Source organism: Ambystoma mexicanum, chromosome 1p (genome assembly GCF_040938575.1).
Source record: "Ambystoma mexicanum isolate Mex_15411 chromosome 1p, UKY_AmexF1_1, whole genome shotgun sequence".
Classification (NCBI taxonomy): Eukaryota; Metazoa; Chordata; class Amphibia; order Caudata; family Ambystomatidae; genus Ambystoma; species Ambystoma mexicanum.
In genome coordinates, this window is record NC_090921.1 from 1,308,907,683 (window position 1) to 1,308,935,218 (window position 27,536).

General features: G+C 47.2%; 1 protein-coding gene across 8 annotated transcripts in view; it reads right to left on the reverse strand.

Moving 5' to 3' along the window:
* The window catches only part of FLT3LG (fms related receptor tyrosine kinase 3 ligand), a 619,298-nt gene that overhangs the window by 156,611 nt on the left and 435,151 nt on the right, over positions 1–27,536 (reverse strand). For all 8 annotated transcript variants that reach the window (XR_011260435.1, XM_069606286.1, XM_069606316.1 and 5 more), the window contains one exon: positions 18,606–18,749. Coding sequence is in view for 7 of the 8 variants with exons in the window: in XM_069606286.1 (XP_069462387.1) it covers positions 18,606–18,749 (144 nt within the window). In the remaining variant the exon portion in view is untranslated. The remainder of the gene's footprint in view (positions 1–18,605; positions 18,750–27,536) is intronic.

A 27,536-nucleotide genomic window follows, 5' to 3' on the forward strand; every position in this document is an offset into this window, starting at 1 on the left:
AGAGGATGCGACAAATAAAAGGGTACTAACCCAATGCTTCCTACATATGGCCGCTCATAGTTATGGCAGTACTTTCACTATTTGTGAGTGGAAGGTGCAAGTGGAGGAGGGTGCAGTTGTGTGCAAGCTCTGCAATAACAGCGCACGGTGGGGCAAGGAGATTGAGCATTTGCTGTTGTGCACAACTGCATTAGGAAAACACATTTATCAGTGGCATAAACCGACCTTCTACTCGCACGTGGCATCAGCTGCCGTGGTAGCCTCCTCCAGTGGAGCGGAGGAAGCACCTTCCAGCATGTCTGAATATACAGTTCGTTCCCCACCACCACGCACAGCACGGTAGCATGAGAAATAGGCCAAAACACAGCCAGTGGCACCTGCCAAAGTTATCAGACTTGTGCTACCTTAGTTGGCTCTCACCCATCTTATGTGGAAAGACTGGATGTACCTAAAAACAGGAGCAGCACGTGTGATCATCTGTTGCAACCTACATGGCTATATTGGCTGCGTTGACGGTTGCGATGAGCCGTGAAGAGCCGGAGGAGAGAGCAATACAAGATGCTCTGGATGCTCACCTGCATGGCAAACCCCCAAAACACAGACCACAAACTAAGCAAGGGGGAAAAGCTAATCAGCATGGCATATTTTGACATGGATTAGTCCTTCTATGGCTCGCCACTTTCCTCCTAGACCCCAACCATCTCTGTGTTGTGACATGGTTCCATGCTGGAGGTAGGTAAGTGGGGTGAAAGGGACCCTGAGGAATGGGGCATCAGCTACATGATGCCAACCACTGGCTCTCCCCATTGTCAGCCTCTGCTTAAGAACCAATAGCATGTCCCCGGCAAGACAGTGTTTACATATATGCCCAGGGTGCACGCGAAGCTAAATCACAATTGCGGCCCATGAGCAGGGGAAGGTAGAATTTACATTTGTGCACTGTCGGCTCACCAAGCAGACTGTAAACTACAAACCTCCTCATTTACTCAGGCCAGTGGGGTGGGGCATGGGACTTGAACACCAACCCGGGGAGAGAGGAGAGTGGCATCCTAACATCACCAGCACTGGTGACAGGGCCGAATGCCAGCTCAGGGGTAACGTGCTTGCCTTGGAAGCAAGACGACACGCAGCACCACAGGTTCGATCCCCGGGTCCGCGCTTAGAAACCTTTGGGCATTAAGCGCGTTATAAATAACCTATCATATCATATGAAATACAATCTCCAAGCATGAAGAGAAAGCCCACACCGGTGGCCCTGACTAAATCATTGTTTCCCCCAATTATCCAATGGCCAAGAATATAGAAGGCTGGCATTTGCAGAGGGTGTGAGAGTTTGAAGGTTGCTGGAGCTTGCGCTGCAGCGAGGAGGAGAGCAAAATACAGGAGGGGAGAGGAAAGTGTGCCAAGAGAGAAGGAAAAAGGAAACTATCAGGAGGAAGATCAGGGAAAGGAAGGAGTTGGTGGATGAAAACACTGGGAGGAGGATGAAGGTGATCTGGAGGAAGAGGAGGAGTGGGAAAGGAGAAACAGTACCATCAGATCCAGAAGGAAGAGGATAGGAGTCGAAAGAGGCATTGAACAGTGCAGTCCAAGTATAAGACCCAGCCAAGGCAGGTGGTAGGCAGAGAGGGTGCCAAGAGGTGGAAGGCAGAGCAAGCGGGGCATCATTGAGAGAGAAGCAAATGAACCAGATCTGTGGCAATAAGAACACTGTGGTCCTGGGCAGTTGACTGGTAGAGCTCAAGCCACCAGACCCATAAAAGGAAACAGAAAAGATAGAGGTTAGCCAGATGCCATAATCCAGATCTAATGGGACGGGCAAGCTCACCAACTACACTAAAGAATAACTTTGCCTCACGAGAGAAGGAAAGAGTGAGAGATAAGGAGGCTAACTGTAAACCACAATCCGGATCTAGTAGTACTGACGTGCCCATCAAAGAGAAGAAGTGACTAGCAGCCATGAGTCAACGTCTACTTAACTCAGAGGCTCCCATGGAACCTAAAACCAGCAGGCATCTCTGTGTGCTGAGCCCAGGTTGGGATACCATTACAGAAAGCGGGCATGTGGAGTTCTGCCACTAGATCGGACTCAGAGAAGATTGACGAACATACCACCCCAAAAACAAGATCGGCCCAGAAGTAAGTGCTTTTGGCAGGAGAGGAGTATTGTAAGATGATGGCCTGCAAACCAACTCAGACAGACGACAAAGAAATAGACAGTGTATTACAGATGGCAGATGTACAAAATGCATCAATTGGTCCTAAATAAACACATGAACGAACAGTTGGTAGAAATATGTACCTTATGGCTTTCAAGAATACTCCCTTTTATAGAGATAACTTTAAAAGATCACAAAACCCTAAATGAAACAATCTGACAAATATGTATGATTGTAGCTTCATGTTCTGCATCTGGAATGCAAGGATCAGAATGCACAAATACGTGAGGCTTATAAATGTCCTCTGGGTTCTGCAAATCTACTTTGAAGTCTTAAAGGTACACAGAAAAAGAGACTGTGTAATAAATTCACCTGCTTGTAGTCCTTCATTGACACAGGTGTTTGGCCCTCCCCCGACACAATACTGCGTAGGTGAGAAACGTTACTCAATAAGGCAACAATACCGGCCTTATCCCAGGCAGGTACAACAGAAGGTGGACATGATCTAAGCTAAAGATGGCAAGAATAAACAAACTAACAATGAAACAATACATGTGCATGCATTAGACATGAAGCAAATGTGCACTCAACATGAAGGATGCGTATAAGCTGAATGCAACATAAATGAAGCGTGACTAGCTCACTAACAAAGAAATACGAGAGTAATTGGAAGCCATCTTTTCCAAAATGGAAGCCACAACATGCTTCTAAGTAAATGAAAGGCTGAAAGGGTCCCCGCGAGAACTCAAGATACTGAAATCACAGAACTACAGATCCATGCAGAGCCCAGGAAATAGCTGGCAACACCAGCCAAGGTTATCATGAAAAAGGAAGGACAGGAGCGTTGTAGTGAAAGCACACAATAATAATGCCCCGGACAAGAAGAATACTCCCCATCCAATTAAAGTCTGGAAGAGCACAACCGACCATTGTGAGTCAGGTGCAAGCGAACCATAAACCTAAGAAGACCCCACAATGAATGTCCCCAGTGGTAAAAGAGCCATAACACTCTCACTAATATTAACTAAAATCCCAATAAATGCAGGGTGAAATAATTCCAAACACGGTCTCATCACACGTGACCCATAATTGAAGAACACAGTGGGCCTCATTCCGACCTGGGCGCAAAGGGATACCAGGCACCGGTAAGGACACCGGTGCCAGTAATCCCTTTGCGCCCTATTCCGAGGTCCCCCAACAGGACCCGTAAGGTACGTTTGGTCTGACCTTACGGTTCCTGTTAGGGGACCAGGGCGCAAATAACAGCCTTGGCATGCGCCAGGCCATTATTTGCACCCTCCCCATTCCCATTGAGCCCTACGGGGGCTCAATGGGAATGGGGATTGCCATTTTCAATAGAGACCTACCGGTCCCGCAAAGGTCGGAATAGACCGGTAAGTCCCCATTGAACCAGGGCGGACTCGGTACCGTTATTGGAGGCAGTCATGGCACTAATAGCACCATGACTACCTCCAATCTCGGAATGAGGCCCAGTCTATTCATCAGCAACTAACACAGATAGGACATCTGCCTCACTCCTCAGACATATTCCCAGACACACGGCACCACAAAGGGTTCAATACAAAGAAATCACCCTGGCTCATGGCCTAGGAATGAGGGATGGTATTTTCTTTAATTGAAGGTAAAGCAGTTGATGGACCTCTCTTCCCTTACTCCTGTCTGGCTCATGTCTCGAAAGCCTGTCATTTGTCCAAGGTTGGTCAGTAGAAAGCCAACCAATCAAAACCCCCAAGGTTAGTTCATCCAGTAGGTATTATACCAAACAATAGTTTATTGTAGAGATTATGTAGAGATGATGTCTTTTAACTATTATCAGTTTAGAGGTGGTCTCAGGAGGAGCCATCGGATTGCTGTTAGCCAATCAGAAGTGTAACCCCTAAAATATGAATATGTAGTCAATCTCCTTAACCAATCCATGTAACCCGTAGGTTTTGGTAGCTAGGATTACAGTATAATGTTAGTTATGACTAATATTTACTATAAAAACTGTTGTTTATGATAAGCACGCTGATCGCATCGACATTTTCTGCTTGTTTGCTGTCCCTGCTTTATTGGGATGTTAATAAAGCTGGGCTTTGCCTTGCACTTTGTCTATTTCCATTGTTGAGTCTGGGCTTTTCTGGCAACCGAACCACTGTGTAATTTTGGGACTTTCCAGGCTGTATTAACACTGGAATGCCCCATGCTTACATATTTTGTGATGAATATGACAATTCCACAAAAAAGGAAATCCTTTTGTGTCATTTAAGCACACGTCATGAAAATAAACAAGACACATTAAAAATGTGTGTGACAAACGTCTATCCTTTCGAAAGGAGCCACATATTTGTGTAACTAGCAGGAGCTGCATGTGGCCTTTCATAAGACATATGCACCCATCACTGACTATTTAAATGTTCCGCTGACAGCAAATCGGTAAGCCTTTGCAGGGCGCCAAAGACCTGTCAAATCTATAGATGGGGCGCTGCTTCAGGTAACCTACCCAGCAAATGCACCCGCTCACCACAGCTCTGGCAGCAAGAGGGGTCTGCGTGCTCCGGTTCTGCTGAACAGAAGCCCCATTACTTGGACCAGCCCTGGGCACATCCAATGCAAGACAATCTCTGAATGACTGTGCCAACAGTTCAGCGCCTCCTCTCAAAGGCGCGTTTCTAATTCTGTGGGCACGTACATAGTTGGACTTCCCATACAAGGCTGTGGCACTGTGCAGTGTGAAGATTGTTGTTAGAGAGAGTTCAGGGTTTTGCCCCATCTATGGGTAGCTGGTCTGCCAATTTGGATTGTATATCTTCTGATCGCCCCTAAAGCTGTAGGCACTGGGCCGAGGTCAGCTCTGTCTCTAATGTGTAAGTCTCTTCTTGAAGACCAGGTGGTGTAACTCAGGCCTGGACAGATGGGCCTGGGAAGCGAGGCACTTTGTTGTAGTAGTGTTCCAATCCCCACCCCGGGACAATTGGCATGGGACCACTGCTTCTTAGGTGAGTGTGTTCATGCTTGTAATGTTATAGTCTTGAAACACTCTATCCACCGGACCACCGGATCGCCCCATCGGTCATAGCTCCCATGGACTTGATGACAAAGTCTCCCTGATGCAAAAGGGCGCACAGGTGAATGTGGCGATGATCTTGCTGACCCCTCTGATCATCAAGAAAGACTCTTCCTTAAAGGGAAATCCTGTTGGAGATTTAGGCCTGGCTAGGCTGTGTTATAGGGTCTGTCATTTGAGGAGGTGAAGCCCCCCCTTCTAGTCACATGGCGTCTATTATGAGGCTCTTCTGTAATGGCAACTTGACTGTCCCCTGCCAAGTGTCACTGGCCACGATCAGGTGAAAAGGAGAAACTCCCAATATTACGCCAGAACCTACATCCACTGGCTTGGGCTTTCACCTGGGACCTCATCACACAGCCATTTTGAAAAACCTTTGACAGCAGCCCTCAATCAAGGCACTCCGTTGGAACGCCGCTAGACCCTCACTTTGAAATTCCATGCACTGTATGATCCGTTGCATGTCTCTCATACCCACGGGTCCAAGCACAAGGCCTGTGGCTTTCTCCATGCGCAGTGATTTCAATATGTCTTTGCTCCAGGTAAACAGAAGTCCTGATGCTTCTCCTGCATGGATACCAGCGGAGGGTGTCCCGCAAGTGACTTGGGTCCTGCTCTCTCCATGCCTACTTTTATTCTCATACATGTAGTTCCCATGACAATAGAGGGCTTCCAGGGGGACATGGGTTCTCTTACAGATAAGGCTTGAGGTGGGATGGTGGGACCTGGGAGATCCCCTGCAGACGGCCTCTGGGGCTTCCATAACTTAGTAAGTGGTGACCCACATCACTCGGGGTAAGCCCACCCCCATTCCTTAACCTCTCCCCTGCGACTTCATCACACAGGGCAGAATATAGTGACATAAACCATTTCGACTTTATCTGTCACTTTTTCTTTAGGGATTGACACACTTCACATCCTGTGAAATGGGAATGCATAACTGTACGAAGAATGACTTTCTTTGATGAACCTTTTTCCTGCAATTTCGTTTTCAGAATTACAGAGTTTTATGTAATTGGACGTCATCGTGTAATTCCGTCCTATTCTTAGAAATTGCCCATAACGCAGAACGCTCATAAACTGTATGGATAAACTTTTTACAAAGTAGTAGCATATTTTTGTCAGTGCATTTGGCAAACAAATCCCCCTCAAGATGTGGTTACAGCTTCACCAACCAATAGATCCGGAAAACGATGGTTCTTCACCTGTGTCATTGTCAACTTCAAATGACAATTGCGACAATTAATCCAGTTACCAAATCTCACCAGGTCCTCCTCTGCCCTAGTCCATGCTGAGGCAATGTACTCAATGCACACGTCTTTCACAAAAGTTACACTAAGATGTATTCCGACCAGAATAACTATGGATGTTTTCAGACTGTTCCACATAGGGATTGGCCAGACTCGGGGAAATATTACCCCATAGATCCCCCCCCCTGAATTGAGCATTTTTATTTCTGCAAGTGCGAAAATCTATGTAATTGGGATCTCACGTGGTAAAAAAATGTTATACACGAAAACAGTAGAAATGACATTCAGAGCCTCTCTTTGACCGCAGTCAGATTCATAAGCGCAGAATGCCATAGGGGAGAAATCCTTCACACAGTGGACCCCTATCAAGACCCAGCTGGAAGCAAGATTGACGGCACAGGTGCTGGTGGCTTTGTTTATTAATGCAACACAGCCGCTGGTTGTTCTTCTATTTTCTTCATTCAGAAAGTAGGCCCTCCCCCCCCCCACTTAAAAAAGGTCAATGAATTGAAGACATGTGTTGTTTACTAATGCGCAGATTATATAAGAAGTCCATTCAATAATATGGATCCTACATATATATTCTTTGACCATATATCTGTTATGAAATATTAGAATTGGGTATAACGAAAAAAGAGAAGCACCTTTATAAAGTGACCCTGGCAAAGTGTTCTAACGTACCCCTGGTTCTTCCTTTATATATCAGTAATTTCTCTTGTAATTCAGTACAGTACACGTAGAAAGCTTCAAATTAACAGGTATATAGATGTCACCCACATGGGAGAAATGCCATACTCAATACATGAAATTCAGCACATTACTTGTCTGTGCAGAAACGAATGAAACACGCATTATCACCGCCACATACTTCCTAGGGACAAATGTTGCAACAGGGTGCACCAGCTATCGCTGACACACCTGCACCAATCATCAATTACATCTTCAGCTTCCAGGCCTCGGTCATGGTGATTTGCCACATGTCATGAAAGCAGAGACTAAGGAGCGTGAGGGGTCATACCCACAAGGCAATCCAGCACAGAGCGGCCTGGATGGCTCTAGAAGCAGCAGACTACTGTCGGTCATGAGTGCCCGCGTACTGTGGGGACCCGTGTGGCCTCTGGGTGCCAGGCAACTGACCACATGTCACTTCTATTTCCCAACAAAGGACACCTAGAGTGGGGGTTACACAAGCCTCCTCTCATGAAGGACCAAACAGAGGCCAGAGATGGGTTATCTTTGCCAGCAGGCTTACATTGGGGGCTTTAACAAAACCCAACCAAAGCAATTCCTCTTTGCTCAAGCATATGCATACAAGTAACTAAAAAAAAAGGTCAGAATGCTCATTTGAAAGGATGTGGTCCATTCTTAGGGTAAACTCAGACGTCAGTGTCTCTCGGACGTCAGTGTCTCTCGGACGTCAGTGTCTCTCAGGAACATTCAAAGTGTTCAAAGAAAAAGGTTTGTCAATTCTCATCCTTCCTGGTGGCTTAACATAAGAGTGTGTGGTGTGCACTAAGTGTCCCCAATAAACCATAAAGGATTTCAAGGAAAAGAAACAGCTATAATCACAATTCTTCTCCCCGTGTCGGTGCTCAGGCAAAGGCTCAGTCTCTAGGAACCTCTTTGGCAGTGTTCTTAGGCAGCTAACACTTGCTGATATGTCCTTCTTCTGCGTCTTAAGTCTGTCCTGGGGGCATGGTAGATGATTCTGTAGTTGGTGTCACACTGGAGCATGCCTTACACTAAGTTCTGGAGCCACAGGGAAACAGGAGGGCACCCTAATGTCTTTACAAGGTATAGGCCTCTCACTGTCTCTCTCACTCAGGGTCCTGGTTCTACAGCCTCAAAGCCCAAACTCTCTCAGCTCCTCGATGTACCACCATGAGCTTGTAACTGGGGGACTTTTTCTTATTCCTTCTCTCTCTCTCTCTCTCTCTCTCTCTCTCTCCTCATTCATCCCTTGCACCTCAATGCTGTGCCTCTGGCTGATTCCTAAGCCCGTCTCTGGCTTTCCCCTTGCATCTTCTCTCAGTGTCTTCTTCCTCCTCCTGCTCGTCTATTCTCCCCATGATCTGCCTTTCCTTCTCCTCTCCCCCCTTCCTGGTGACTTCCCACTTCATTTGTCCACTCTGATCACTGTTCTTTGGGCCTCATTGCAAGTTTGCCGGTCCGGTAACAATGGCACGGCTAAGCTTGCCGGTGCTGTTGTTACCTGACCGGCAAACTACGAGCTCTGCTCGTGGGTGCCTTCCGGCCCGCCAGGTCTGACGAATGGTGCCAGTGCATCCGACCTCCCCATTCCCATTGAGCCCTATGGGAGCCCTATGGGGCTCAATGGGAATGGGGAGCATTTTATTCCAGCGCCCGCGAATGGCCAATTACTGGGTCCAGCAGGGCCGTAATGACCCAGTAATTGGCCATTCGTGGGTGCCGGAAATGTTCGAAAGTTCGGCGGCAGCCTGCCAGATTTACCGGCAAGGCTTCCGCCAAACTTGTAATGAGGCCCATTGTCTCCTTACTGTACACCACCTTGTCTTTATACACCTCCTCCTGAAGAACCTCTAAATTAAAATGTGGCTTTTCACCGCCCCATCTGTAGTTTCTCTCACCACACATCTCCTTAGCTCCTCTCAACATCTCAACTCCTTTCACCTCCTCCTATTAAGCATCTTTCACCACTTCATCCCGTGACACCGCTATGAAAAGAGCTAACTGTGCAATCTCTCTCTCTGGGTCTTTCTTGCCCCAGCCTACTGGTTTGCGCTCTTCCCAGCCTCTTGGGTCCCTCTCTCATTCACTCACTGTCTCTCTCTCGCTCTCTCTTTTCCTCTCCCTCCAACTTCCTTGGCCTCTAAATTCACAGAGTTCTGGGTCTCTCCGAAAGCAACCTCCCAGTTCCTCTGCCCAGACTCCTGGATCTTCCACTTCATAACCCCCTGGGTCCCTCTCGTATCTCTCTTCAGGCTCCTGGATCTCTCGATTCCAAGATTTCTGCACCCACCTCGCTCCCCATCCCTCAGGATGTACCTCCCCAGTTCCTGTATATTCCTCTCCCCATCCTACTAGGCCTCTCCTCTGGTTTTCTGGCTTCTCCTCCAGCTAATTCTGCTCTTTTCTACCTGTGTCCCTGAATGAGTTTCTCCTCTTGACTCCCACAGCCTTCTGCCATAGGCTCTTTGTTCCTTTTCACCCACCTTCCAGCCTTTCTCTGGCTGGAAATAACTCAGGTGAATTTCCCTATGCAGCTTGTATGGGAATTGGTTGATGAGCCCCGCCCCTGGGGATGGCTTGCAGTTTTGATTTGGGACTTGGGGTTGATTAGTTCTATCCAATGGGCCATGTTCTCTCTGCTTGCCACACCCTGGCCTTGCTCTTGGAAGGCCTCCCTTGGGATAATAGCCCTTATGAATATGTGTTTGTGGATACCTTGTTAAATGCTTGAGTTTTCTGTCTTAGTTTGGATCCCACTCTTTCCCCTGTGGTTTTGGATACGATTTCTGTACTCGCATGAAGAGAATCAAGCAGGCAGGTACTAACAGCACCACTCAACCGCCATCCATCGATTCCCTTAATAATAGGAGCTTCTAAGGCAGTGATATGACAAGCCCTGGCCTCCCACATTGTGGAGGTAACCAGCGGATTCTGTCCACACTGCCACGGGGCCCAGCATCACCTGGTCTGTGGTGGTACTTAGTAGCCTTGGCACCATCGGGCAGTAAGTTAAGGTCAGGTAAGGGGCTTTGTCACACACCCAAGTACTGCAACCCCTGCAGTGTCATCTTCCAGCTGTGTCGCCAGCATCGCCCGCAGTACAGTACCCTCCACTTCAGCTCGTAAACCCAGCACACAAAACTATTCAAACCATCTCAGTTCAGTAAGAGGAAGAAGGGGACGGACAAAACACTGCCCTGCCTACTCAGTCCCTCATTGACACAGAGAATGTGCAGAATTGCCTGCACCAGTTGATAATAATAAATAATAATAATTTAGCATTTATATAGCGCTACGAACCCTCAGGTTTCTGAGCGCTGCTTATTATTACCCACGGTGTGTGGTGCTCATTTATCGACCTCTACCCGCTGTGCCACCTGATGTTTCCAAGGATGTGCCAGTGTGGTTCCATCATGGGAACTAGCACCCAGGATGTTTCTGCCACTGCCGCTACCCAGGAATCTTCTGGCAAACACCCACTGGGTGATATTCAGCAGAATCCTTGTGACATTGATCCCGGTGATGGCAGTCATCCACCGGGCATTAAGGAATGGTGTGCAGAACCCTTTCAGGCCCTTTGTGCCAGAGAGAGGTACCAGGTAGTGGGTCTGGATAGAGAGAAGTAGGCACGCCATGCTGTAATACGCATGGACCGCAGAGAATCAAGCCAGGGGCAGGAACGGCAGGAGGAGCTGGCCACACATATCTTAACAGTCTCTCAGGATATCGTTCTGGTCCCATGCAGAAGGCCATTCCTACACTGAAATGCTAGGTGATTCTCCTCTGAACAATAGTCCCAACAGCAAACCTTGACACGTGTTCATCCACGATGGGCCTCATCAAAGAGGTGAAGCTATGCCTTTATGAGCACAGTGAGCAGGGGGTCCACGTCTGGATTACCCTTAGTAACATGGGGTTTAAAAAATATACAAAAATATGGGAGCCCCTCGACTGCAAACGAACACAATCAAATACCCTGTTCTATGTTTTGGTTCCCACTAATACGCCTCAAAAAGGACCCCAGGGCCACAGGTCTAGGTGCAGTGTTAAAACGGGTGCGGCAAAGTATCAAAGTGGCATTTCTGCATGCCTCAATGGTGTTGAAGGGTACCTCATTGAAATACTCTGTTAGAGAGAAAGAGGCCTTGGGGTGTTTTTTGGTATACTGTGAGGTTTAAAGCATTTCCGATGTGATCAAAAACCATATTTTGCACTGACCAGAAGGCATTAAAGTACACTTCTGAGGCCAGAGGTTTTTTAGGGGTTGTCACGTCAAATATCAAACTGGAGGTTCCAGGTGCAGTGATAGGACCTCAGTGTAAAGCATATGCACGGGGCCAAGAAAGAATTAGCAGAGTGATTATTTATTTATTTGTATTTCTTTATTTATTTAGCATTTGTAGCGCATGCCAAACCCTTAGGTATCTGGGCGCTGGAGAGCAGGTAATACACATTACAGGGTTATCACAGGCAGCCATAGAAAACAATGGTTTAGCATAAATAATATTACACACATTTACAGACATAAGGTGTTTACATATACATTTTATATTATTAAAAGGGACTAAGAGGTTCTGTGGAATCAACCAGTGGTCATGACATGCCAGTGAACTGCATGCAAACAGGAGTGGGATGATACACGTGGGAAGCACTGTGCGATGGGCAGCATTGCGCAAGGTTGGCCTTGCATAAAGGTGTTGAGTGAGATGCAGAAGACACTCTGGTGCACGAGTGATGAGCTCAGCAGGGAGGGCAACGGTAAAGCAGTGGCTCGGGTGTTTACATTGACAATTGGTGGCCTTGCTTTGAAGGCTTGGCTGAGCAATAATTGGAGGAATGTCTGGAATGCATGAAGTCAGAAAACAGCTACAAGCTGGAGATGAACCCAATGACTCCTGACTTTTCTTGAACATCCATAGCAAGAACTTGCCATAGACATTTTAGGATTTGTGTGTTTGGGATGAGGCCAGGTGTGCTTTGCGACCTGCGTGGCGGATCACTACACCAAGTGGGTGGAAGTGAAGCTTATGCATGACGAGATGTCAGAAGAAAGGGTACGGCGTTGTTACATCGCCAGGCTTTTTTTCGCTGAGTTTTTTGCCAAACATTATGGTGGGGGGGGGGGCGTTAAGGGCATATAAAGGATAAGGAGTGTGGGGAATAGGGACTAGATAATAGGGAAGGGAAGTTTTGGGGGAACCCCCAAAATATATAAAAATCTAATGTATGAGTTTTTTTGGCAAAATATATTTGGCAAAAAAAACTCCACGAAAACAAAATGGCGGTCCAAGAACATGGAACCAAAAAAATTGTAATATGGGTGGTGGCTGTGTTAGGGAGAGCGGGCCTAGCTGTGAGCTTAGTTAGTTTAGTGGCAATGGTCCCCTAATCAGAGTAGAAGATTGGAATGCTTCTTACAGGGTAATGGAGTTCTACATAAAAGAACATCAGTTCGGGAGGATAGCTCAGGGGTAATACGTTTGTCTTGGAAGCAAGACAACCACAGCATCAGAGGTCCGAATCCTGGGCTTGCGCTTGAAAACGTAAGCGCGTTATAAAAGAACAATTATAATGTATCATCTTGAATTGAATTAGTTGGTATAGAGAGTACACAGGGCCGTAATAGAGAATGCAAGTGTGGCAAACGCTATGAGTGTGCATTGCAAGTCGGAAGTAATGTGCAAGGGTCAGGGCTCAGGGCTTCTGCCCTAGCAGCATAGCAGTGCCAATCTGCACACTGCTAAGGGGGAGGAAGGTGCACACCTGCATCTTTCTTGCCTGGTTGAGGAGGGATCTGCTGAGATCCCTGTGTGTGGGTATGGGGAAGAACTTTGTTCGCCCATGGAGCACAAGCAGGGCAAATATCCAACATGTTCACAACAGACGTGAAGCCGCTAGGATGCGCAGAGTGGCATTTGGAGGTTATGGCTACGATAAGGCAGCAAGGACATGCAAGGACATGTGACAAAAGGATAAGGCCTACCGGTTAAAGTGCTGAGGGTGAGTGATTACATTGGCGAGACCAAAAGGGATCAAGTTTTGGATAAGAGCAAAGTGATGAAGGTGGAGACAGTATATACTATTGGAGGGCCACATTGGGGGGTGAAACAATGCAGCGAAAGAGGGGGCCGTCTCATACCTCAGAAGTGTGGCATTGCAATAACTAGGCTTTACATGATCATTGAATGTTGGTCTGTAAAAGTTCCAGGGTGATGGAACGCACTGATGCCTGAAGCATAGTCTCTGAGCCCCTACCCATTTGTGATGTAACCTTTCAACTCCGTTTGGCTTGTTTAATAAGCTCCTTTGGAACGACTCTGCTGTGTCTGCCTCCCTCCTTTACTACAACTACCATCCAACACTTTGCTTCAGAAGCAGCTGCTTTGCAAAGGGCAAAGACAGGGCCAGCACTGTGACCAGCAGAGCAAGCATGGTAGACAATACTGCCTGAAGGGTCTGTGCTCGGCAACTGTTTCAGAATAAGTACAGGGTTTAGCACCCGACTGCCCTAGTATGCATCCAGGGAGTTGAAATGTTGACCCGCAGGTGGATGGTCTAGAGTAATGGAAAACAAACCAAGCAAAATAAGACACTGTTGCTTTCGGGTAAAAGTACTGAAAAACACAGAGCATTCCATTTATGAGAAAGGTGTGACGTGAATGAAATAAGCAAACGCTTCTTTGTGGGAACCGGCGTGAAAATCCCAAATCGTTGCATTGTGAAAAAGTGCCAGCTGGAGTGGAAATCCCAGGCAACAATGCACTCATGGGAGTTAAATTGAAAATGCAAGGTTTTCCTTACTTAAGAAAGATGAACTAAGTGAATTAAGAAAACCCTACATTCTGGGAAGGGAAGCAAATACCCAAAACTATAGCATATGCACGTTAGCAAAGAAACTATGCAAAATATTCTAAAAATAAGTGTTGGTTAAGTTTGAATGTTTTTGAGATAGCAGCTACTAGCTGACTACTAAATACAAGGCATATGGAGAATATAGAATACATGGGAAAAAGACTTGGGAACTGACATAACGGAAAAGGAATGGGAGAGGCTACTGATATATCCCAAGGTAGTGTCCAGGAACTCCCGTTTCAGGCTGATACAACTGAACGTACTGTACCGTACATACACGACCCCGCACAGGATAGCTACATTCAGCAATAATACACGACCAACATGTCCCTGGTGTGCATTGGGCGATGCAGATTTGATACACATGTTCTGGGGCTGTGTACGAGTGCAGAGGGTCTGGGCAAAGATAGACAGGCCTGCAGGAAGGCTGGAATAGTGAGATATAATGGACTCCGAAAGAGTGCTTGCTGGGCGCATTCCCCAGAAACAGTAAATATAAGCATGCGGTCAGGTTTATGGATATGGCGTGTATACTGGCCAAAGGATCCATGGCTATGGCCTGGAAACCGGCTGGGGGTCCACAACGTGAAAGTTGAGCAGAGGCAGAAACCAGAGTGTGGATGGAGGGGCAAACAGATCAGGCACAGACGGAAGTGACAGGTGTGCAGCATGGAAATTGTTGGTCTGGGATATGTTTCACCCATCGGATGACAAACCCCCATGAACATTAGATGGCTCCTGTCCACTAATAGCAGTCATAGATCGATCAAAGCTCTTATACAGCTGGAAGTGACCTGGGTGCTACTGCTCGACTGATGATATTGTCCACCGCTGTTGTGTCTCCTGCTGCACTGTAAACGCATAAAGAAGACAAGCAGTATTATGTCTGACAAGTGAGGAAGTTGTTTGTTATTTTGTTTATTGTTGATGCTAAAATGCTACTGCAAGAAACACTCAATATGGTGTAAGCATTTGATATATGCACAGCTGTACTTATATAAATATCAATAAAAAATGTCAAAATAAAAATAGAGAATATAGAATACAGGAGATAAGACAATCTAGAACCCATGTTAAGACTGAAAGAATCCCATTAAAACGTGCAGAAGTCTGGTTATGGGGTCCTACCCAAGATCTCCACCAGAGGAATGGGTTCTGAAGCTAGAAGATATGCCATAAGAGTGTTAAGAAGGAGAACCTTGAGGCTCTTTGCTGGAAGCTCGGGGATAAGGGGTAACTAGGCCTGATGTGTTCAAATGTGATGCCAAATGCAGGAGTGAATGGGGGAGAATGGTTCTGCGACTGAGAAAAGAAGTGAAGGAAAAGCTAAAGCAAGAAAGAAGTGATTTACAAAGACTGACACATAAGACCCTGCAATATAATCTAGAACCAGACAACTGCTGAGAGGAATGTCTTACCAAGAAGAGTCATTTTTAATTTAAACTTTATTTGAGTTAGAGGCAATGGACCGGAATAGACATCGGAACCAAGTGAGCTGCAGTTGAGCACAGCTCTTTCATCCAGGAGGCTTTAAAGGTTACCTTTTTTGTGGGAAACACAAATTTACTTGAGTCTTTTTCTGATAATTAGTAAGGAAGGTAGGCACAGGTTGAGAAAGTGTTCTTTTGAAACCTGCATGTGCAAGAAATGGGCACAGTTTGGGGCGGAGGGTCGATGGAGCACCATTGGCAATGCAAGGGAGGATAGCTCAGGGGCAACGTGCTTGCCTTGGAGCAAGACGTCACGGAGCACCAGAGGTTCGATCCCTGGGTCTGCGCTTAGAAATCTCTGGGTATTAAGCGTGTTATTAATAACCTATATCATATCACACGATAAATTGTCGCGTCCAGAGGGACACAAGCAAAACAAATGCTGTCCCACTGTGGATGTCCCTCACGCTCTCCGTAGTGCCAGACAAGCTCGTTGATGTCAGTTGTTCTTGTTAAGCCTTAAAATCGTAATGGGCTCTCACTGAGGCGGGAGGATAACTTAGGGGCAACGCGTTTGTCTTGGAAGCCAGACAACATGGCGCAACACAGTTTTGAATCCTGGTCTCACGCTTCGAAACTGGTCTCTGGTATTAAATACAAATTATAAAAGAACAAGTATATAATCATATATAATGCAGAGCTACCTCTTCACACAGGACACAAGAAATGAATAAACCATACAGGTCTCCTAATATTTCTCAACTCCAACCCATCCTGTTGCTGTTTAATGGTAATCTAATAGTCATCATAGTTTTACCTCCCAATTATCAATGTATCTGTTCAGTAGTCCTAGAAAGCACAGAAAAACAGGACCGGAAGAATATCGCCCGACTGGTAGCAGAGAACTTTAGATCCTGACCATGCAGCCCTGTGACCTTTACCAAAGAATCCCAGCACTGTTCTGTAATGTACATAAGGTATTCTCTTCTTCCCACCTCATCTTTTACAGAGAAATTCGCTCAAATTGCCAAGCTTCCAAAACTGGAAGCTGTTCCAAATACTCCTTGTTCACAGGACACAAACTAGGTCGACTAGTGTACCTTCCGCATGAAGAGGGCACTGTCCCTGTAAACGATATCATTGGTAGTATGTACTGTGAACCAGCAGTATTAACAGATTGCTTGTCTCTCTTGCACATGGCACTGTGTTTCATTCATGCTGTGTCTTCTTTCTTTTTTTTCAACGTAAAGAAGCAAGATGTGTCGTGTCCTGTTTTGGGCCGTTTTTGTGTTGGCTTTAAAATGCTGAAATAGCACATACTGCCCCCCCCCTCCCCACCCAGTCCTGCTGAGTCTCTTGTTAATCGGGGCGGGAGGGGGGGGTTTAACCCCCTAAAACTCCCCATTTTCTCACCCGCCACCCCCTTCCCGCCACAACGCACGCATACTCCCCCCACATAGCCACGCAGACACATACATCCACTCACGCACACATAAAACACACACAAACGCACCTGTTCTTCCGCGGCGGCTCTTCCTCTACTGACTTAGGACCGTCTGGCTGGCGTGCCTGAGCTTGAATGGAACCTTGGCTGCCTCGTGCCCTTAGATGAAATGTTCCCAGAGTGTTCTGCCCTGAGTGTTCCTTGAGTGCCCCAATGGTGTGGATGCCGGGGGTCTCTGTCCTCGGGATACCCGCAGTTACCTCTGCTGCCGGCTCACCAGAGTGTTCCTGTGTCAAACAACAAAGGACATTGGGCCTCATTATGACCCAGGCGGTAAGTTACCGCCTGGGCCGTGACTTTGCCATGGTGGTTGGCGGACTTACCGCCCCATTCCGACCTTGGCGGGGCGGTAAGTCCCCAATCCCCATTTACCCTTCCCCATTCCCATTTTTGCCCCATAGGGCATAATGGGAGTGGGGAAGGTGTTAATTACGCCACCGTAAATTACGGTGGCGTAATTAACTCCATGGTCCCTTAGCGCCATGGATTTTAACACCTGCTAAAAGCAGGTGTTAAATTCGCCATGGCGCTAAGGGACCTCGTACTCAGGCGGTAAGGGTCGGCGCTGTTTACGGCGCCGTAAACCCCTTACCGCCTGGGTCGTAATGAGGCCCATTGACCTTGGACCTCCTGCATCATACCCTCCTTATGTCAGTTTGTATACACTTGGCCAGCAATGTGGACAGAGTGACCCCTCTTACATTTGTTTGACAATCTATGAAAAGAGTGGGCAAGTTGGCAGTCCATGTACAGAGCGAATGAATGATTCACCTGACATAGTCGATGAGGCTCGAGGAAACAGAAATAACCTGCATAAATGATCTCTCTCTCTCACTCACTCACACATGCACACACACATACATACATGCATATATACATGCATATACACAATGGGCCGCATTACGAGTTTGGCGGTAACCGTGCCCTTAATAAGGGCACGGCTACCGCCAAACTCGCTACCGGCACCAGCTCCCACGAATGGGCCATTACCGGCACCTTATGAGTTGAATGGGCCAGTAATTGCACATTCGCGGGTACCGGTGTGGCCGGGCTCCCGATCCCCATTCTGCACTATAGGGCAGAATGGGGGTGGGGAGCATGGTTGCACCGGCACCGTTTATAACGGTGCCGGTGCAATCACGAGTTATGCTCGCGGGTGCCGCCCAGCCCGTCAGGTCAGACCAGGCGTGCAGAGCGGCACCCGCGAGCAGGACTCGTAATGTGGCAGCATGGTAACAACGGCGCCGACCAATGTGTTGAGGTAGAGCTTTTAATACCCTTATGCAGCTATTTCATTCGCAGCTATAACGTTTACTCAATGTACAATTTGGCGTGTGATTATTTTCGGACAAAATGTTTGCTCAGCTGAGCAATGTCAGCGTTCCAATCATCAATCTACTGCTGTTACTTTGTAACACTTGCAAGTGGCAAAGATTGGTTTTAAAACGGCTGCCCAAAGGAGCCAAAATGAGTGCTGGTCTGGGATTTCATTTACATAATTACAAACAGTATATTGCCATTTACAAATGCGCTAGTGACGATGAGAATAACCACTCGCCATAGCATTCCTCTAATAGGAGCATGGCTGTCATTGCCATACGAGAAGGTAAGTTGGTCTTTACTGCCACCTACGGTGAATTTGCACTCTTCGAACAGGAACAGCTCTGACGTCACTTTCTGGATAATTGGTCTCAGTTTTCCTCCAGCAATGCTGACCATCCTCTCCAGCTCCTTCTTAATGAAATACAGGTTCCATAATTCAAAGCACCAGTTGTCCTGCAGAATGACATAATACATGAGTACAAGACACAACACACTTTTGCAAAGATATGTCATTGGCTGGGATAGAATGCTTCAGTTTTAAATTGCTATGTTGTGAATTATTTGTGTTAAAAGCGATTTGCTGGATGTTGTGATGATGTGGCCTTCCCCCTACATGTACAAATGATTTTATAGTATTCTTACATACATATTGGCTCGATATGTTTTTCCACAATTTACTTTATAATGAATTGAATACATTTTTGGTTGAAATAATTTTTGTACGATCTGCGTCAAATGATCAAATCTTGAGCTTTTATTTGCATTTACTGGGATTCATTAGAAAATGTTTGATGGCACCTCATTAAATGTAACAACATCATACAATGTTGCAAAGAGAGAGCTTCAGAGGGCTAAAGAATATGTTTGGTTTCTATGGGCCGCTCTATAGGTTTGTTATTTTAGCTGTGCTTATACCAGCAAACCGAATGATGGTGCCAGCATGTCACGCAGCATTTAATTGTAATTGTACATGCTGCCTGTCATGTACAACAGATCCCCATGGGGTCTGCCGGCTTTATGGGGGGACCCCATAGGGATCTCCGGCATTTGCACGGGCATTCAAGTCCATGCTGGTGCGAATGATGGGGCATTGTATGGCATCCTCTCTGCCATACAAATGATTATATATGTGGCGTGGCATGAATGGAAGGCGTTACAGCCTTACCCAAGGCTTTCACGCCTCCCATTCATGTAATGTCATTGAAGAACATGAGCTCATTGTGTCCTTTAGCTTGCATTAAAATGCGCCCAGCACTTCTCTTACTTCTTGAAAGGTCACATTAATGAGCGTGGGGCCTCCTGCCTGGTGATCCTAACATTGTCGATGGATGGATGCATTTGTGTTGCTACTCCAGTGCAATGGAGTGTTCCTTTAAAGGCAGAAATTTACTTTTCCATACCTTCACAGATAGGGGTCACAACAGGTAGTGCTTACAATTTTCGCTTATTTCATTGCAATGTTGCAGACTTCTTGTATTTGCAATGTCCTGTGCTTTCCTCGCTTGTTTGTTGGTGCATTCTCCTATTCTTTAATGTTGAGGGCAGATGTTTGACCATCCGAGTCTGAGGTCACGCCCCCTCATTGCACATCAATGTGAAGCAGAAAAAGGTGGTGATGGAGATGTTGCACCTTTTTCAGCCCCAAGCAAATGCATTTGGATTAAATATGTGGTTTTGGTGTGTTTAGAACGATGGAGAATGCCGATATTGCGCAATTCAGGTTTGTGCGCGGGTTGTACGCAATAGGTGCACTTTACGAAAGTGGCGCATTCCTTGAACAGGGATTTATTTAGTCAGACCGAAGGAAACAGATCCATTCTATTTCGTTCTGAATCCTCTATCAATGGAATAAACCGAACCTCTATTGGCGTCAATTCAACAGTCCTAATCTAGCATCTGCTTGCTTATCCAGCAGTAGGAGAACAGCCTGGGGACAGAGGTCGCAGAGACCAGTACTGGCAGCCTCCCTCATGGGATCCGTCTAGGATCTCCACATCTTGGACCAACTCCTGCTCATCCTGGTGCCGTTGAAAGACAGGGATGCTGTATGGGCTTGCGGAGAAGGGACAGAGTTACTAATCGGGCGAATGAGGCATGGCAGCCATCCACTGACCCCCGAACGACTCTGAGTGCGATGCATTCTGGCAGATACAGTCCCGCTACAGCGGCGGTGCATCTCAATGAAGATGATTCGCAGTGCTGAAGCTGGTCCAACACTGACCAGAAGATATTGTGTTGGTGCCCAGCTATAAAACCCACCATGTCTCACACCTCCACTAGTTTATTTTTGGTGAGTATCTCTGCCCTGGTTGCAGAGTAAAGTGCCGCGCCCAAATGGCTCGCTTGGCAATATAGCAGAGAAAAAAGAAAAAGAAAAGATGGCAGGGAGGATTTTTTAGGACCCAGTGGCTCATCTAACACAAAAGGACATGCTGCTAACCAGGTTGTTTATGTACATGCTGAAAGGGTTGGCTGCATGAAATGTGAGCACACTCTGCTGAGGTCCTGCCGAAGAGGGGGGGCTCCCCTTTGGGTCATGGACCTGTCCTCAAACTCATCGTATCCTCTCCGGACTCGGAGGATAGCTCAGTGGCAACATGCTCGCCTTGGAAGCAAGATGACATGGCGACGTGCTCACCTTGGAAGCAAGATGACAAGGAGCAATGCAGGTTCGATCCCCGGGTGCATGCTTAGAAACCTCTGGGTATTAAGTGCATTATAAATAACCTATCATATTATATGGCTGAAGGGGGACTGGTATTCAGCAAATATATATACACTCTGCCAGGGGGTGGCTGTGGATGGCAAATCAGGGGGCACTTTGATGTTTGTACTATGTGCTGCTGTGTTGAGGGATGTGATCATGCACGAGGTACTTAGTTATGCTCACATCTTACTTTAAGCCCTAAACTCTGCAGGGGAAGAATGCCTTACATGAGACTAAGAAAGAACTGTTGAAATTGGGAGGCCTTGCCTCCCTGGGTTCCCGATGAAGGTCGGGCAGGACAAGGAGTTTCCGCATGCACGGAAAGTGGCGGCTCCAGCCTTCCTGCTGGGTATTCACAGATAGAGTGAGCCTATGAAGACGGCCTATTTTGGTCTGCTATTTTGCTGAGAGTTGGCCGACGGTCACTAGGGTCTAGTTGGTGGGGGTCGGGCTATGGAGATTGCAATGGGGCTATATCGAGGAGGCAGGGTTGGGTTGTGAGGGGGACTCTGATACTTCTGAGCCTTCGGTGTTAAAAGCTGTTTGGTGATATTGCCCTTTGTCTGTTTTCCACCTTTCCAGCCTTCTCTCACCTCTACCCCATCTCATGTCCCTGAGACCCTTAGAGATTGTACTTATCATTGAGCAATAACTTTGCTGTGATTCTTCCATAAGTTCAATTAAACTCTTTAAGGTTTTGAGTGGAAGGGGGAGGTTTTATCATTTTGGGTGCGATGTGGGTTAAAGCGGCCCAGCATTTGTGTACAAAGCTGTGTCGGTTAAGTTTGGTTTAATGCTGTGCTCAGACAAGTTCTAATAAAAAGACTAAATAAAAAAAATAAACATCTTCTACCACAACTGTATTTCATATATGGTTAATACTGCTTGCGAATTTGCTATCTACCAGTGTGGGGTGGAAAACTATTTTCCAAATTCGCCTACTTTATCGCTCTCTCCAAGAGGAAATATTAAGGGGCTCATGCTCCATGGAGCCATGACGTGAATTCACGGCGTGTACGCCTTAAGTAAGGCTTTTACACCTTGCATTCACACCAAGGCTCATTTTCATTCATTTGTATGGTGGAGAGGAAGGGCGGAACGCAACTTGCGTCTCCGACGCTCCTTTCCTGTCCACCATACAGATGCTCTAGCATTTGTGCCGGCATGGGATTTTATGCCGGCACAAATGCTGGAGATCCCTATGTCGTCCGCCAACTATGTGCCCCAAGATAGAGCAGGCGGACCCCACAGGGATCCAATGTACACGCTTCATGCCATTAAACTCTCCCTGACATGCGAGCCTGTCGGGGAGGGTTTACTTTCAATTGGAAACACTGCTTGCATGTCGGAGAGTGTTTCATTTCAATTGTGAGCACTACTTGCCACGCTTGTATGCCGCTGTTTGCCTTTTACATTTGAACCACGCCATGCAAATGACAAAGATTTGGTGGCGGGGACACGCTTACATTACAGTGTAAATGTAACGGGTCCCCGCCGCAAATTATATTTTAATAGAATATGAGCCCCAGAGTGTTTTAGTATTGGGTTTGTAGACCCTCTCCTGGATGATGCAGAAACTAAAGTTTATACCTTTGGTTGTTCGATCCGACAGAGTAAAAGCATTGTCTGATCTGGCCATGAAAGTATAAGTTGAGAAACTCCCTAATGAATGCCCTGTTAATTTGACACTTTCTAAATGTAGTAGGGCAGTGGCACAGGGCCATTACCAATGCATTAGCTTGTTCCACCATCAGAGTAAATAGGAAACATGTATTATCTGTCTCTCTTCATGGAATGGAAAACAAACCTCTCAGCTCTCCTGGCCATCACATTCAGCAAAGAGACGGCATTGTCCGGGAATGCCTTAGATCCTGTAGAGGTGGGAGCTTTATTGGGACCTATCTGATCTTTCCAGTGATGATAATGGGTATTTATGTCATGTGTGCTACCACATTATCCCTCCATCACCTGCTACATAAATATTATTTTGAAAATGATATGCATCTGCCTCATCCATCTGCTGTTTAGACATTTCAGTAAAGTTGGTTAGAGGCTACTGTGTGCCCTAGGTTGTGGCATCTGAGGGGCTACAAAAGGTTCTAGTAAACATACAAGATCTGGGGTTCCCACGGCAGAATATTGTTCTGCAATGAAGGGAAGCAGTGGTCATGTGCTTCCACTATTTTTCTCCAAGGGCCCAATGTGGCCTTGATTGGAAAAATAATTGAGGGAATGGATTATCTTCCTCAATGGTGTCAGGAAGGTGATCTCTGACTGTAATGAGGTTCTTCTTCAGAACCATGAATGGCAGAGCATCAGCTGATGATGGGTGGTGTAATCGAAGAATATGGTTTGGGGTTCATTAACTATGACGTAGACGTCAATAACAAGACTGCCAACAGAGACATGATGACTGGACGTTCTTCAATCCTTTCAGGCGGTTAAGGTGGGACACATGCAAAGCTGATGGATTGCTCTACAAGCTCAGTGGAGACCTTCAGCAGGTTGACTATAATGATAGGAGAAGCATTACCCAGGCATGCCAAAGCACAGCTCTGTTGCGATTTTCCTTCAAAAGAAGTGCTTTCTCTACAAAAGAAGACTCAGGTGACTCAATGAAGGGGCTGTTCTACTGGTAAGTTAATAGACCTCCTTCCCCTATAATTAGGAGGATGTCATGTGTCGGCAGCAAACGTTGGGAGCTGGGTCCCTGGGAGCCACCCCTTTTTTGCCCATTGGCTTCCTGTAACTCCATCCTTTCAAATGATCTTGTTATAAAATAGACAGAAAGGGAGTGGATTAGGGGATGGGGTTGTCTCAAGAAATGGTAACAATGCAATAACCATTCAAGAGTAAATACACTGTATACAAATAAGATACTTACCTTTAAGTGTAGTTCTCCAGCATTGTTATCGTTCATGGATTCACATGTTTGTTTGAAAGAGTCACACTGGGAATCCTCAGTAATAAAATATAACCGTAGACATTTAGTAGCAAAACTTACATCTTGCAAAATATAGGTGTTCCATCACAGCTGGTCTGCTATGTAAATGTTACTCACTGTTGTGATGTCCCCTCACGGCTGCGTTACATGGTCACAAGTGAGATATCGACAGTTCTTGCAAAATGTCTGCAATATTGTGCCAAGTAACACCCCCCATTGTGAAAGCACTGAAACATATTAGTGTTTGCCTGTGATATGCTATATAAACCGGCACTCAGCGGGGGGCCAGGAGAGCGTGTGCTGACTGCCAGGAAGCATGTCCTTTTGTATTCTCTGCCTCTCTACTCATAATGTCTCTGTATGCTGTATATTTGCTATCTTATACAAGAAGCTTGGTTTATCACCAGTCTGTGTCTGATTGTCTTATTTGATGCAACCTGAGGCTGATGACAAGAGGAGCCCTTGGGAAGAGGCCTTATCTTATCCACTACATCTCCATGTCCAAGGTCTCCATTTCCTCATACATCTTGGAATGTGTGTGACATTGGAGCCAACACCACAGAAACCTTGTAGCTGAACAATTAAATTGACATGGGAAGCAACATGTGGCTATGGCAAGTGGCTTGTATTTGGCCACGACCATCACGTGTCTGTTGCCTTCACCTCTCCATTCCTGATATCTGTGCGACTGGGGACGTACTAATGTAAACAAGGGATGAGAGCCAAGGGTGGGAACCTATTACCAGGAGAACAATAGTTACCACAGTGTGCATCCTTTACATTCTTACGTGTGATGTTTGCCTTTAATGGGATGATTCCCAAACATACATAATGAGAGGTAGTTTAAAACTTTATCTAATGTAGCTAAACATATTCCACAAAACTGCCTGCCCAAATATGTGTCAGCTCCTGAAATAAAGTACGGTTTGAAAATAAATGTGGCCGCTTTACAAATGATGTCTTTTTGAACAAGCTCTTGGAAAGCCAACAAAGTAGGACGTAGAAGAAGGACATTTTTATACCCTCCCAATATATGACAAATTGTTTTCTGAACAACCTTGCATGCGACAAAAGTTGTATGCAAGACTCCAAATGTCTGAGAAAGTCTTGCTGTCTTTAACAGAGTCTGAGTTCTGTCAATGCACACGTTTAAAATTAAAATGATTCAGCATTCTCTATTACTAGATGTTTCTAAATAAATCATGACGAGTTTATTTCCTGATAAGGAACAAGTTACTTACCTGTAACTGTTGTTCTCCAGCATGGGTCTGGCATGGATTCACATGCTCATGAATATTCCCCGTCGTCAGGCTGGGAATCCTCGGTAAAGAAAAAACCAGTATCAGTTTCGTTTCTGATCTGTCTTTCGTAGTAATAACCAATCACTGGTCTCTGCGTCATACTGACCACAGCCAATGACTGCCCTCTACCTAAGCACCGCCTCTGGCAGCCATCTTCAGATTTGGAAGCACGTGAAGTGGCAGTATGACCAAGTGAAGAGCCGCAGAGGAGTAGGCGGGAGGGTTCGCATGTGAATCCATGCCAGACCCATGCTGGAGAACAACAGTTACAGGTAAGTAACTTGTTCCTTAACCAGCATGGGGTCTGGCATGGATTCACATGCTCATGAATAAAGAATACATAGCAGTACACACATGCACAACCACGGGAGGTGGCAAAGGCTCAACATTAAGCATTACATCACACCCAACATTAAGCATCTTACCTCCTCACCAGGCTCACCTCAGGCGAACAGGTTGCGCAGCACTGCTTGGCCGATCCTGGACTCCTCCCTGGAATCCCGATCGACGCAGTAGAATTTCGTGAAGGTGTGCGTCGACCTCCACGTAGCAGCCCTGCATATGTCCAGCAGGGGCACACCAGAAAGGAACGCCGTGGTGGCTGCGATCGCTCTGGTGGAATGGGCTCTCGGACGGCCAGGCAGCGGTCGGTTTGCCAACCGATGACAGTACATGATACAGCCGGAGAGCCATCTGGAAATGGAAGCCTTCGAGAGAGCCTTCCCCTGATTGACAGGTCCAAAATTCACAAAGAGTTGTGACGTCTTCCGAAAACACTTCGTGCGGTCCACGTAGAACTTCAGCGCTCTAGCCACATCCAGCGAGTGCAAAGTCCTCTCAGCCGGCAACGAAGGCGACGGGAAGAACACAGGCAACACCAAGGGTTCGTTGAGATGGAAGTCCGACGGTACCTTGGGCATGAAGGAGGGGTGTGTCCTGAGCACTACCCTCGTGTCGTGAAAAGTCAAGTACAGGGCCTTGGATCTCTCCCACCCGTCGTGCGGAGGTGATGGCCACAAGAAACGCTGTTTTCCACGACAGAAACTTCAACGGGGCCGAGTGCAGAGGCTCGAACGGAGGTCCCATGAGCTTGGTCAGCACCACGTTGAGCTCCCACGCCGGGGCCGGAGCCTTCACCGGCGGGAACGATCTGAACAGTCCCTTCATGAACTCTTTCACCAGAAGATGAGACCACAAGGATGTCCGGCCCGTGGTTCTGGTGTATCGGGAGATCGCAGCAAGATGAATCTTGATGGACGCGTGTGCCAGTCCAGCTTTGGCCAGCGTCAGCAGGTACGGCAGTACCTGGGGAGCCGTAATCCGTAGAGGGTTAATCTTCTGTGCGTGGCACCAGACAGAGAACCTCTTCCATTTGTGTCCGTAGCATTTAAGAGTCGAGGACGCCCTGGCCTTTGCAAGAACCTCTCTGCAGTCGGCCGGTATGTCGTATCCTCCAAACTCTAGCGCTGCAGGAGCCAGGCCTGCAAGTTCAGCGATTTCGGGTCGTGGTGGAGGATGGCGCCTCCTTCCCTAGAGAGTAGATCCGCGTCCACCGACAGCTTGATTGGCGGGGACGCTGATAAGTCCAGAAGGTCCGGGAACCATATCTGCCTCGGCCACACCGGTGCGACGAGGATCATCCTGCACCGTGACCTCTTGAGCTGGTTGACGAGCCGGATTAGCAGTGGCAAAGGAGGGAACGCGTAGAGGAACAGGCCCTCCCAGGGGAACGAAAAAGCATCGCCCATGCTCCTCGCCTGGGGAAACCTGCTGGCGAACCTCCGGCACTTGGAGTTCGTCGCCGTCGCAAACAGGTCGATCTGGGGTGTGCCCCACCGTCGGAAGGGGCGATCCACTAGATCCTGCCGTAGTTCCCACTCGTGGCACGAGCGCAGCTCCCTGCTGAGTGAGTCGGCGATGGTGTTTTTTATCCCTGCCAGATGAAACGGCACCAGAAACATCCTTTGGGCGACGGCCCAATGCCACAGGTCCTGCGCCTCCTTGGACAGTGCTGGGGACCTGGTTCCGCCCTGTTTCCTGATGTAAAACATGGTGGTGGTGTTGTCGGTGAAGATCCTCACCACCTTGCCCTTGAGGGACGGAAGGAAGGACCTGAGGGCCCAGAACACTGCACGGAGCTCCAGGACGTTGATATGGAGGGACTTCTCCGTCGGGAGCCAAAGGACTCTCGCGTGCAGATTTTCGGTGTGCGCTCCCCACCCTTCCAGGGAGGCATCCGTGGTCACTGTCTCCTGGTGGTCTGGGGTCTGGAAGTCCATGCCCGCCGT